Below are 13,650 nucleotides of genomic sequence, written 5' to 3' on the forward strand. Positions count from 1 at the left end.
GACATTAACTTTGATTCATGTCAGCCTGAACGTCTGTGATGAACACACTATCAGCATCACTGACATATTTCATCATTTAAAAACACTTCCTGTCACTGTGGTGGTTACAGTGACATCATGCAGTTTGTGCTTTGACCTCCAGAGGGCGACAAATCAGCACAGACAGAGAGCTCCATTCAAACTTTGCTGCCATCAGGAATAATTCTTCAAATATAATCATCAGTGTTTGAGCAGTTATGATATCAGGGACAATCTAGACATGTGTGACAATACTGAACATGTCACATGACACACCTCAAACATCATGTGATCCACTCTCAGTCTGCACTTTCATTCATGACTTCATGAATTTATGATCAGTTTACTCCTGAAATATTCAAATGCTGCAGGGTGAAGAACAACAAAGTGCTGACACATGTTTGTGTTTCAAACAAGAAAACCAGCAGAAATAAATCATCTTTGGACAACATGACAGAGATTAGTGAGTTTCCAACTTGCACTTGAATGCAGCACAGACAGATTCTGATGTTCGTGGTTGTAAACGTGTCCTCAAACGCCGCTCTGACTCTTTCCTTCCTGCTCAAAGTTCCTCTTTTCTGAACTTGGTGTTTGTGCCTGACGCTGATCGTCTCCGTGTGGAGCTCCGTGTGAAGGTAACGTTAGCAGTGTGTAATGTTTCCTGGCTAACATCAGCTGTGTGCAGCTCAGTTCCAGCACAAAGCTGCCGCTCCATAGTTCACGGTAACGGACTCATGAGGTCGACCGTTAAACGCTCTCCCGCCATTTTGTCTGTGTGTGCGGATGTGTACGTTTTTGTTACCACTGTCATCTCATCAATAGCCTATTTGTAAAAGATCTCTGTTCATAGTTTAGTTGGATTTTAAAACTCTGTAGTTGGACAGTTTTATTTTGGACTGATGCTAAAATTCTTGCTGATTGTTTCTGTCGAGGTTTTGTACTTGACATCCGCCATTTTGGATGTGATAAGCTGTAGAGAGTGCGTCCAAAAAGAGAAACCAGAAAGAGAACCTGTTTTATTAATAACCTCTTGCAAATAGAAGAATATGAAAAAAACAACAACAAATAGGATAAAAACTTTAAATTACTTGAATTTTTAAAATCACCATCATCTGTTACCACAAATTTGATCATTTCAAATTTTTGTTTTCATTTTCTCTTCCCAGTTACTTCTTTCTCATTCTCTTCATTCTCCTTGTCACCTTACGTCTCACTCCTTAACTGAAGTTATAGTTCTAACATAAGAAGTCCCGCCAACGTCCGTTATTTAATCTCTGTGTTGTCACAGTTATTATCATCAGATCAGACATGAGACCCAGACAACAACATAAGTTTACAAGCTAACATCATGTCAGCTAACATTAGACGATAGCATCATAAACTTTGAATTACTTTGCCTCTGATCAACAGTTTGATTACATTCTCACATCACAGGTTTATTTGCTAAGTGTGAGTCCGCCCACATTAGATCCACTTTTCAGCAGGTGGAATAATTTGTATTACTGCTGTGTTTAGCAGCATGTTTTGCAAATTACTGCATTTTGTTTGACTTCCTTGTGAAATCCAACCCCCCCCCCCCCCCCCCCCCCAATAAAATTACATAAGGTATAAATAAAAGCCAAATAAAAGAAAGAAAAAATAAAATCCGCCTGGATCTCGGTACCTCCAGGAGCAGCTGGTCAGCTGACCTGAGACTGACACGGTGTGTGGAGATGAAGAAGCTCAGAGAGCTACAGCGGGGCAAGACTGTGAAAGCATTTAAAGACAAACGGCACAAATTTTAAAATGAACTCTAAAAGACACAGGCAGCCAGTGCAGGGAGGCCAGCACAGGGGTTATATGCTCTCTTTTACAAGTTCCTGTTAGGAGTCGTGCAGCAGCATTTTGAACCAGCTGCAGACGTGAGAGCAATGACTGACTGACCCCCACATAAAGTGCGTTACAGTAGTCCAGGTAGGAAGAAATAAAAAGCATGGATCACTGTTTCAAGATGCTGCTGTGAAAGAAAAGATTTGCCAGTCGCCTTAAATGATGACAACTGGACTTCACCACTGCTCTGATTTGGTTCTCCAATTTCAAATCACGTCCAACTTAAAACCAAGATCAGTAACAACAGGTTTAAAATAAACTTCCAGGGGTCCCAAATCTACAGAGGAGGACTCACAGGGACCAGTGGGTCCAAACACCAACAACTCTGTTTTCTTTTCATTAAAATTTAAAAAGTTTAGAGCCAACCAAGCTTTAATGTCATCTAGGCATGTCATGAGGGGTTTTATGCAGATGCCACCCTTCTGCTTCAGTGGCAAATGAATTTGGCAGTCATCGGCATAACAATGAAATGAGATCCCATGCCTTCTAAAGATGGAACCCAGAGGCAATAAATACAGTAAAACAAGCAATGGCCCTAAAATTGAACCCTGTGGGACGCCGCATGACAGAGGAGCAGAAGATGATTTGGAACCGAGAAGGCTGACAGAGAAAGTTCTGACAAATAAACCTAACCAATTGAGTGCAGTGCCACCAACAGTGTTGGGAAGGTTAGTTTTAAAATGTATTCCATTACAGATTACAGAATACATGCCCCAAAATGTATTCTGTAACGTATTCCATTACGTTATTCGATGAGAGTAACGTATTCTGAATACTTTGGATTACTTAACATACTATCATGCCGTTTACAACTACATGATGTTAGGTAATCTTACACGGATGGATTAAGTGGCAGAAACACACACGGGCACAGGATAGTTGTGATGTAAGTTTATATACCAGAATAGGGAATATTTACAAGGAAGGTGGCTATATACAGTGACAGATAAAAATGTGCCAGGAGAGTAACACCGAAGAGATGAGACGAAGCCGAGGTATTGTTGAAAATCTCCCAATTCTTTGAATCTTTGGGCTGAAGGAAGGACAATACTCTGTGTATAAATGCTCAATCAACAATCATTTATTTCCATACAATTCAACAGTCAGAGCATTACAACGTCCGGACGGGAGAGATGCCTGCAGAGGTTCGACAGCATGTCTCAAAATGGTAGCAACTTTCACATACTTTTATAGTTAGTAACAGCCCCCCTCTTTGTCATAAAAGCTGCATCTTCACATGTTTTTCTAATTCTTAGCGAGGCTGGCTCCTGACCTTGCCTCCCTGTCTTTCTGTGTGAAGTAGGAAGGGGGGTAAGGAATGTGGTTTTATCTCTTCTGCCCAGACACCTAGTCTCCTTGTTACAGCCTTCTTCACATGATTTCAGCAATAAAATATTTCAAGAAAACAGTGTAAGACATTCACAGCTGATCAAGGATACAGAGTAATGCACACTTTATCTAATGAACTACAAAATGATTATGTTTCTTTTATTCAAGAGTATAATAAAGACTAAACTACATACATAGCACACCATCAGAACTAAAGGATAATATATGGCCTACAGCTGTTAACCTAATTTACTACATTGACTACTGGTCATAAAATGGCATATGTTTAACTACTAGTCTCAACAATTCCCTCTTTGATCTCTTTTTTTCAAAGAGATCACTTACAACACGCATTCCAGGGTCACAAGGTCCACGTCTCTCCACTCCTCAGGCTCATCCTTTAACAGAGGCATCATGACCCCCCGGCCCTCCGGCCCTGAGGCTACGGCCCTGTCAATAAGACGAACTACTAGTGCTCTGAGGCAAGGGATCAAACAACAACCACATGTGGTTAGGATTGCAGTGAAAACAGACAGTGAGACCATGATTGACATAACAAAGCCTTTCCATCGCCCAAACACAGAAGTCATCCATTCCTCCAGCGGATTCTCAATACCTGAATGTTCATGCATGTTATGGGCCAGAGTTCGTAGCCCCTCCAGTGCTCGAGTGACAGAGCCATCCGGAGCAGTATTGTTGGGGATAAAAGTACAACACATTTGTCCAAACATTTCGCAAACCCCTCCTTTTTCAGCAAGAACCATATCCAGCGCCATCCGGTTCTGCACTGCCATCAGAGAGGTGGGACCTACTTGTTCCGCTAACCCCTGAATCGCATCACGGGTCAAATTTGACAGTCGGAGAACGTTATAATGCACATAGTTAATTCTATCTACGTTTTTGTTGGGGGTGACGGGAAACAAGGCAGAAAGTACTGGGATGTTTTCAAAACCGGCTGCTATCTGATCTACTAATTTAAGCTCATTTGGGACACCACGCGGAACACCGATAGAGTCTATATACGTGGGTGAATTAACAGTTAAATCAAACGACCCAGAAGATCCTTTAGGCCACCCCTGACGTCTGCGCCTAGGTGGTCGTCGCGCATTCCCCTCTATCCCCTTAAATTTACCCTTTTCCCCTATTATCAGCAGAGGCGCTCCTAGTCTGACCATGGCACAAACACCAACCGCTTCATTTGGTATTCGCACATGCAGACTCCCACCTCCACAATAATAATACAAACCGGCTCGAGCCCAAGTCCCCACGACCGTGGCTCCCGCACGCGCGCCATCCCCTCTTCCTGGAAATGTGACCTCACACCAATCAGCCGGAATCTCTCCAGCGTCATACTCCTGCGCTCCGGGATCATCTGCAGTAAAATTAAAACAAGTGTAATTAGCTTTCCTAGGTGTAAACGGTCCGGGAATGGTGTTATTATCTATTGGGGGAAATAAAACAGACAATGGCGCACATTTTCCTGAAGATACTGCTCTCCGAGTAAGTCGGAGCATGCAATCAAAACCCCATGGGTCCTCTGGATGCAGAGGTGCCGGTTCAGTAAATAAACGTGGGCGTGCTGTAGCGCATGCCACACAATCAGACACCTTTTGCTCTTTTGCATTTTCAATCAGCCAGTCCAACCACAGGTTGCTGTCCACATACCCTGTGGCACGAGACATCAGCTGTCGGGGTTTCCACTTTGTATAGTCCATTTTTGTTACCTTAGACACGGAAGGGGGGGCTTCGCTTGATGCGGTGTTGCTGCTGGATAAATTACAGCTTGATGCGGTGTTGCTGCTGGGTAAATTACAGGGTGGATCTTTAAAGTTTATCTTTATCACGCCCATCGGGTCTTTTCCAAATACATCTACACCTAACAGTAAATAAAACACTTTGTCGGTTTTCCTGTATCGCTGCGGTGTAACCTGCCACCCACCAATAGACATTGTAATTGGATTTTGACTGTTACTAAAATCACGCTGAATCGCAAACCCTTCCCACCGGCCACGTGAATCCCATCCCGGGGCTGTGTAACCTGTCACCATTTCCCACTCCTCACACGGGGTGTACCCCATGGCGGTGGGTTTACCTATAAGACAAGCACTCGTTAATCTCAGGTCATGACATGCCCAAACTTCGTACCCACGCCAGCTATTCCTATCTTCCCCACACTTTATCACGGAACAAAGATCAAAAGTGAAGGCTGTGGTGGATCCTCTAATGTAATCCACCTCTATGCCTCCGTAATACTCCAAACAGGGATCTAGTTTCTCACCTACATTGCGATCAGATCTGGTCATTGCAGGGTCCGCGAGAGGAAGAGGAGGTGGATGAGTTCTGTAGCTGGGCCACTCACACAACAGAAAAACAGTAGTTAGCACACCAACAGTGATCATGGCTAACACTCCCATCAGTTTCCAGTTCTCCAGAAACTTTATTTTTGCATTAGACTTTCCCTCCCCCATTTCAATGCTTGCTAATAGCTTCTAGACTAATGCTTATGCCTAAGGCACTTTTAACTTTAATTTTTACTGCAGCTAACAATATCTTGTCGTCGGGTGATTCTCGACTTCTTTCTTCGACCTCCGGGGTAGACTACCCTTTAGTCGTTGCACAGATCAGGGGATTATTCTGCCCCTTCTATACTAAGATCTGTGTTTTTTGGGGTCACAGCCGTGTCCCCCTTTTTCGCCAAGAGCCTCTCCGACCGCCTAGGCTCCTCTGCCGCCGCACACTGGCTCCAGTGGTACCAAGTGTCGCCTTTGCCTCTCAGCTGGACCGCGTGAGAGGTTCGAGTGGTCACCTCGAAAGGTCCCGTCCACCTGGGCTCGTCCGACTTTCGCTTATACACCTTCAGCCACACCCACTTTGCCTCTGGCGTGGTCACCTCCTTTCCGGTTGGATCTCCCACCTGCGTAGTGAAACTAGAGACAAGAGCTTTTAGTGCTTTAAACTGTTTCACATGTTCAGACACGTTTACCTCCTCTCTTAATTCTTTTACACCTGCTGCAGGGCCTGGAAATTGTCTTCCTGTCAGCAGTTCATATGGAGTGAACCCAGTGCGCTGATTAACGGCGCACCTCACACTCATTAGGGCTATGGGAAGAGCATCAACCCAATTCATGTTAGTCTGTGCACAGATTTTTGCCAATTTGTTTTTAAGATTTTGGTTCATTCTCTCCACTTTTCCCTGAGATTGTGGATGGTAAACTGTACCATATCTATGTTGCAACCCCAACATACATTCCACCTCAGCGAGATCTCGATTTTTAAAGTGAGTGCCATTATCTGATCTTACCTTCTCTGGGAATCCATGCCACTGGACATAATAATTCACCAGACATTTAATCACTGTTTTACTATCCTCTCTGCGCGTTGGCCACGCCTCTGGCCAGCCAGTCAGACCATCCACACACACCAACAGATATCTAAACCCTCGAACAGTAGTTATCATGTCAGTGTAATCAATCACAATTTCCTGGTCTGGTCTTTCTGGCAAAGGAAACTTACCCATTTCTGGTTTCACGGTGGGCTTCGGATTGTATTGTCCACAAATCAGACAGGTTCTCACGTGTTCCCTTACCAGGTTTTTCATGTAGGGATGCCACCAATGACACAAATCCCTTTCCATCTGGGCCACTCCCACATGACCTAGCCCATGAGCTTCTTTAATTTTCTCCTGGGCCATTTCTGCGGTGAGTATTGGTCGCCCGTCGGGCCCTCTCCACAATCCTTCCGATTGTACGGCCCCTCTTTCCTGCCACATCGCCTTTTCCTCGGGTGAGGCTCCTCCTTGCACCTTTTCGATGTCCTCTCGCTGTTGGGCTGGCCGGTCTCCCCATTCCATACCCATACTTACCATTTGTTTTCCTTCCTTATAGCCTGCCGCCCGTTTTGCTTCCTCGTCGGCTGCTCTGTTTCCTTTTGCCACCCAAGTGTCAGACTCGTCATGCCCTTTACACTTTATGATAGCGACCTCCAGAGGTTCTCTCAGAGCGTCCTCCAGCTGTCTCATCTCCTCCTCATGTTTGATCGGTTTATTTGTGGCTGTTCTGAATCCAGCCCTCCTCCATTGCCCCAGCTCCACATGTGCTGCTCCAAACACATATGCTGAGTCTGTATAAATGTTAACTCTTTTTCCTTTCCCTAATCTCAGAGCTTCTATCACTGCAACAAGCTCTGCTCTCTGCGCTGACTGAGGCCCTTCCAATGTTCCTGACTTCTCCACATGCAGCTGGTTTCCAACTCCTTTCACCACTGCATAACCTGTTTTCAATCCTTCACTCGGATCCCTAAAACAACATCCGTCTGTGAAATAATCATCTGCCTCACTCACCGGTTCTGCTCTCAAATCAGACCTTACTTTCTCTTCAACCTCTGTCCCCCCCCATTTGATCTGCCATGTTAATCCCTTCATGTGTGAAGGTCAAGTTTGGAGGCTCCAGAATTTTAGTCAGTCTCTGTTGTCTCAGTGGGGTCATTGTAAATGCCTGTGAGTTCACATAGGCCACCACACTGTGTGTTGTTAGCACTTTCAGTGGGTGCCCTCTCACAATGTGGGCCACTTTCTGAATTATTTTTGCTACCCCTGCTGCATGTTGTGTGCACATGAGGTGTCTTTTTTCCGTGTTATCCAGGCCAGTGCTGATATACATCAGCACCTGTCTCCTTCCCCCTTTTTTCTGAAACAACACACCATTTACTACTCCATTTGTTTCAGAAACATCAACCGAGAAAGCAGAGTTATAATCAGGGATCGCCAAATCTGCTGCACGAGACAGGGCCTGTTTTAATTCAATGAACCGCATGTCAGCCTCAGTGGTCCAGTTCAGACTAGCTGTGAGGTCTCTCATGGCGTGTTCTTTCACCAACTCCCACAGAGGTTTGGTTTTGCCCACATAGTCAGGAATGTAGTATCTATTGTAACCTGTGAGCCCGAGAAATGACAACATTTCTTTAACAGTACGTGGCTGGGGGTGTGACATAATTGTTTCCCTCTGGGATGCCAACATGCCCACCGTCTGCATCGCCACCACACGACCTAGAAATGTAACTTCAGTTCTGACAAGTTGAAGTTTGTCTCTACTTACTTTAAAGCCTGTTTTGGCCAGCTGACGAAGCACCGTCATCGTCGCTTGAAAACAAGCATCAGCTGTTTTAGCAGCAATCAGCAAATCATCCACATATTGGATCAGTGTGCATCCTTCAGGTAATACACATGGAGAAAGAGCATTTTTAAGTACCTGATTGAAAATCCCAGGTGAAAGGGCAAAGCCCTGCGGCAGCCGTGTGTAACGCAGCTGCTGGCCCCTGTAAGTAAATGAAAAAATATCTCTCAAAGATGGATGCAGAGGGAGACAAAAGAAAGCATTTGCCAAATCTATGCATGTGAACCACCGCTGATCTGGAGATAAATTAGTCAGAGCTGTGTAGGGGTTTGGTACAGGTACTGTTGGTGTCTTAAGGACAGCGTTTATTGCCCTAAGGTCATGTGCCATGCGATACTTGCCCGTGCCTGATTTTTCAACTGGGAGGATTGGAGTATTCCATGCAGAGGAAGACGACTCCAGCACACCCACCTGCAGGAGCCCTGAAATTGTTTCTGCAATCCCATTATCTGCCTCTGGACTGTGTCTGTATTGTGAACGCCAAATAGGGGTGTCATCCTTTAACTCAAATGTGACGGGTGAACAAAATGTTAAACCCACATCAGTGGGACCTTTAGACCACAGAGTGTCTGGGAGTTCTGTTAAGCCTTTAACAGCTTCCTCGTGATCAGATTTCTCCCTGCCATGTGTTCGCTTTAAAAGTTTGTGTTCTAACACACTCTGATCAGTAGCAGTCACAGAAATTCGATATGTTTTACAACTGGGTGAGTATGAGACATCAGTGAGTTGTGTTTGTTGCCAATCTGTGGCTCTTGTGGCCGTTCTCACCATTGGGCCTAAATCTTTTGCTTGATGACCCTCATGTACTGCCAAAGACACGTGGGGAACTGCTTCATCTCCCATTCTATACCAACTCATTTTATCTTCAGGGAGCGGAACAAACGCTGCCACTCCAGCTGAACCAACATAAATGTCCTGAGAGTTAAGCTCCCAAGTTGTCTCATCTAAACACTCATTAAACAATTCCTCAAACCACTCAGTGCGCTCGCGATCGTAAAACAAGGTCACGTGGTAGGGGTCACGCAAGGGTGAGTAAACAGACATGGACATTATCCAGGGACGCCAGAGTTGGTACTGTGCCAGAATTCCATCTGATGTGGTCAGTCGCGCCCAGTAAATCTGCGCTGTGCGTTCACAATCCTCAGATAACAGCCACTGTCCTCTCATTCCTGATTGCAAACAGGACAGCTGTGTGCCATCTTTCAAAGTCACTGTTAATCCATCAGCTCCACACATGATAGTAGCTCCCAGCTTAATGAGCAGGTCCCTGCCCAACAGATTAACTGGAACTTGTGGTGAAATCATGTATGAATGTGTTAAGGACTGGCGTCCTAACTCAGTCTTTAGAGGGACGGTCACTGGCAAGGTCATAGGTACCCCAAAGAAGCCGATAACACTGATTTTAGTGTCTGTGAGTGGGATGTCGTCAGGAGCAGTACGAATGGTGGAATACGTTGCTCCTGTGTCCACTAAAAAGGGCAGGTTACGTCCTTGAACCCTCAGTGGCACCAGGGGGTCTCCCCCTCCCCCTATGCCCAGGCCTCTCTGTGGGGTGTGTCAGTATTGTCCCTGCTGCCAGTATTCCACTGAATACTGCCCTGGAGGAGCCATCTGTGGGTTGGGGGCCGACCAATGTCCACGCCCCCTTCTGGCCGAACGTGGCATGTTGGTATTGAACTGCTGAGGTGGTTCTGGGCACTCTCGAACCCAATGTCCAGTCTGACCACAGTTGAAACACGCAGTCCCTGGCACATATAGACCTCCTCTAAGCGCACCCCTTTGTCTGCCCATGCCGCCGCCTCCTCCCCGTTGACCACCACGTGAACCCCAATTTCCTCTACCGACCCCACGGCCACCCCAATTTGTGCCTCGCGCAGGTCCCTGTGTGTCTACTGGCAGTACATTAGGATCAACATCTGTCCCCATTTGCTGGTAACCTTGAGCTACCATTACTTTTGCTATTTTGTCTTCCTTTTTCTTCTCATTTGCTTTCAGCCTCGCTTCACCCAGCTGTAATTTCAACAATTGCTCTTTCATGTTATCTGTATCCTCACTTTTAGCCATAACCTCATCATGAGCTTTCTGCAGGCGATGCACCAGATGTTTCTCCCACACGTGAGACTCCGCTCCCTCCATGTCGGGATTCTCAGTCATGGCCACTCTGACCTGTTCGGGCACACCTTTTAACACAGCTTCTCTAAACCACAATTGTTGCATCCCCTCTCTACCAGGATGCTGGCCAGTGCTAAGGGCCCATGTGGCTTTAGCCTGTTCTATGTACTCCCTTGGAGTTTGATCAGGCTTCCACAACAACTTCAAAATCTTAGCAGCATTTGGAGTGGGATATTTTTCACGTAATGCATGAGATATTTCATTCACAACACAGCAAAACGGGGTGCTATCACCCATCAATGCTGTACCTGCTATCTTCTCTATGTCATCCAGTGCTGTGCCTTTAACACATCTGGCCACCACAGCTCTGAAATCACCTAGGGCCAGTTGAACACCTGTTGTTGCTCTGTCAAACTCTCTCAACCACCCCGCACCTCCGTCTGTAATAGGAGGTAATAACTCAATCAATGCAGTTACATCTCCCACCCCATATGGCTTGTATTTCATGTGACCCCCAGAGGTCACCACCAGGGGGAATGTCCCCGGCAGAGACAAAGTGTCCCTATCTTCCTGGCTCCGACGCATCATGGGGTGTGGTTTGGTTGCGGGTTTGGGCTTGACTACTCTGCCTCTTCCTGATTTTTCTCTAGCTGCTCTAGTGTGAAAGGCCCCTTCTAGCTCCGGCCCTGCATCCAATTTCTGCTTTTCCCAGACACTTACTGGCGTATTATCATCCAGTGTGCCGGATAACCAGCCCTCGTATGCGTCCCCCTCAGGCCCGCACACCTCACCTTTCTCAACCTGTGGTGCAACAACTACTCCACTTCCTGCCTCCTCATCAGAAATTTGATGACGCTGCTCTAGAGTTATTATAGCTGTTTCAAGCAGCCGCACAGCCTGCTCTTCTTCAGTTTCTCCCTGCTGGGGAGACTGTTTCATGGGCGGTGACTGCACTCCGCCACAAGCTCCCTCCTCATTAACAAAAGTGGAGATTTGCTTTATTCTTTCACTCTTCGGGGCTGGAGTAGGTCGTTTGGGCTCTTTAGATATATCACAATCTACATAGCCTCCTGTAACTTCTAAAACTTGGCCATTCTCACCAGAGAGACAGCCCTGCTCCACCCTCAGCACAGGGTAAAGGGGGGCGGGGGCCTGATAGGGAGGGGGAAAGCCAGTGAGCGATGACTTCACCGGAGAAGCCGGCAGCATCAGCTTCTCAGACTCCTCCCTTTTCTCCCTCATCCAGTGCTCCACCCCCTGGCATGTCACAGCCCACCTCGTTACGCGGGCTTTCTCCTCCTGCACCTCCTGCAACTGTTTTTTAATCCTCCGCCTTATCCAAATAGAGGCCTCCTCTAACTGTGTACTAATCTCCTGCTCTTCCTCCTGTAGCTTCTGTGCTATTCCCAGAAGCAATTTTGCCAACGAACCTCTTGATTCTCATCTCACTCCTTCTTTATCACACAACTCTTTGACTTTTGCTGCCACAGCTGCAGCCTTTGATTTTTTCTCAAACGCGCTGCCAGGTCGCATGACCTTCAGCGCCCGCAACAACTCCTTCACCTGCTCGTCAAAAGTTTTCCACTCACCCTGCATTTCTCCTCTTTCTACGTCAGATTTAAGACCCGACATATTCACACCACCACACACTTCTCACCCTTTCTCTCCTTTTTATACTTTTAATACCTTTTTTAAATGTTTACACCACAGAGTAATACACCCAATTAAGCCCGTCTATCTCTATGTGGCTCCAAATTCCCTCTTTATTTAATTTCACACTCGTCAGGGGACAGGCACACAACAATTTCAACCACTGAAACGAGGAATTCAACCTTTTTTATTTCTTTACTAATCTAGACTCAACCTTTGTTCGCAAAATGTGTCTTGTTCTAGTCCGGAATAAATGTGAACCCGCGATTACGCTGCGGTCCCAGTGTTATTCCGTAGCTATGCGGGAGTCCTCAGTTCCCAAGTCGCCACCTCGGCACTTAACCTGCCTGCACATCTACAGACAGGGGGGTTGCCAAACCATGAACAAAATTAGTTTCCACAGGTACACTAGACATCAACCTTTGATCCTAAAATGTGTCTTTGCTCTAGTGTCCTCCTAATCAAACACATCAACCGTCACTGTCACTGTGTTCACGCTTCACACTCACAAAAAACACCCTCAGAGCGCGCCTCACTCACACTCAAAACAACACCTAGAGCGCGCTTTACACACAAGACAGCACCCAGAGCGCGCTTCGCAGCTTCGCACACACTCACTCAGAGCGCGCCTTCACACACACACACCACACTTTTCCTCAGCGGGAATTTTACACAGAAACCTCTGAGCTCAACTGTTAGATCTTCTTAAAGCACACTGCACCATAGACCAAAATACCCCTTTCTCTGCGCTTATGACCGCCACAACGGGGCAAAGTCGCATCATAAAAGTGATGCTTGCATCCCCGAAGTTATACCTGACATCATAAACCAGGTTTTGCTCTATGTACTTCTTGGCAAGTAAAATTTTACTTTGTTTTATGACCGCAGCCCTTAAAAAAAAAACTCGACTGACGCCACAAACCACCGTCAAACCTCTATTCAATGTGCTAAAACTAGCACCAACCACTACTGCACTTCACGGCCGCACCACCGGAACACGGCCGTATCATAAACCAAACCTACGGACGTGTTTCGCTCTCGCGTTGCCAGCGTTCAACCGCACCGTGAGCCAGCATCTGCTTTTCCTTAAATCAACTTCTATTTCATAGCCGGCAAGAGCCAGGACGTAACCAACACCATAAACAAACTTCAAACCTCGACTTCAATGTACTGAACTAATGGCCGCGTCTTCAGAAGAAATTCTAATGTATTATTGCTACAGAAGCCAGTATTAGACAAAATTAAATGTGGAAGGTAAAGTGGCTGCAACTAGTCCAACGTAGTATGTTATTAGTATCTCGGTAGAAGCAGTTTACTGCAACTAGTCCAACGTAGTATGTTATTAGTATCTCGGTAGAAGCAGTTTATTTAACACACTGGAATTCAGCCTCAACTTATGTTGTTAGTATCTTGCGCCAAAAACCAGACACCGACAAATTTACTGTGAAAATACATGTGACTCAGCGAACAGATTAATTTGGAAAGCCCAATATGCACATTT

The 13,650-nt window shown here is 46.0% G+C and overlaps 2 protein-coding genes across 2 annotated transcripts in view; one reads left to right on the forward strand and one right to left on the reverse strand.

The window, feature by feature from the left end:
• Positions 1–265: 265 nt before the first annotated feature.
• The window catches only part of LOC120738997 (caspase-1-like), a 36,143-nt gene continuing 22,758 nt past the window's right edge, over positions 266–13,650 (forward strand). Inside the window, exon 1 of the mRNA XM_040040615.1 lies at positions 266–653. The gene's annotated coding sequence lies outside the window, so the exon portion shown is untranslated. The remainder of the gene's footprint in view (positions 654–13,650) is intronic.
• LOC120739002 lies at positions 2,949–7,576 on the reverse strand (the record flags this gene model as incomplete). The annotated part of the gene is made up of 2 exons (XM_040040618.1): positions 2,949–3,666; positions 5,762–7,576. A coding segment is annotated over one exon (1,731 nt), but the record flags the coding sequence as incomplete, so codon positions are not given.

Source organism: Simochromis diagramma, unplaced genomic scaffold (assembly GCF_900408965.1).
Source record: "Simochromis diagramma unplaced genomic scaffold, fSimDia1.1 OVJJ01000394.1, whole genome shotgun sequence".
NCBI lineage: Eukaryota > Metazoa > Chordata > Actinopteri > Cichliformes > Cichlidae > Simochromis > Simochromis diagramma.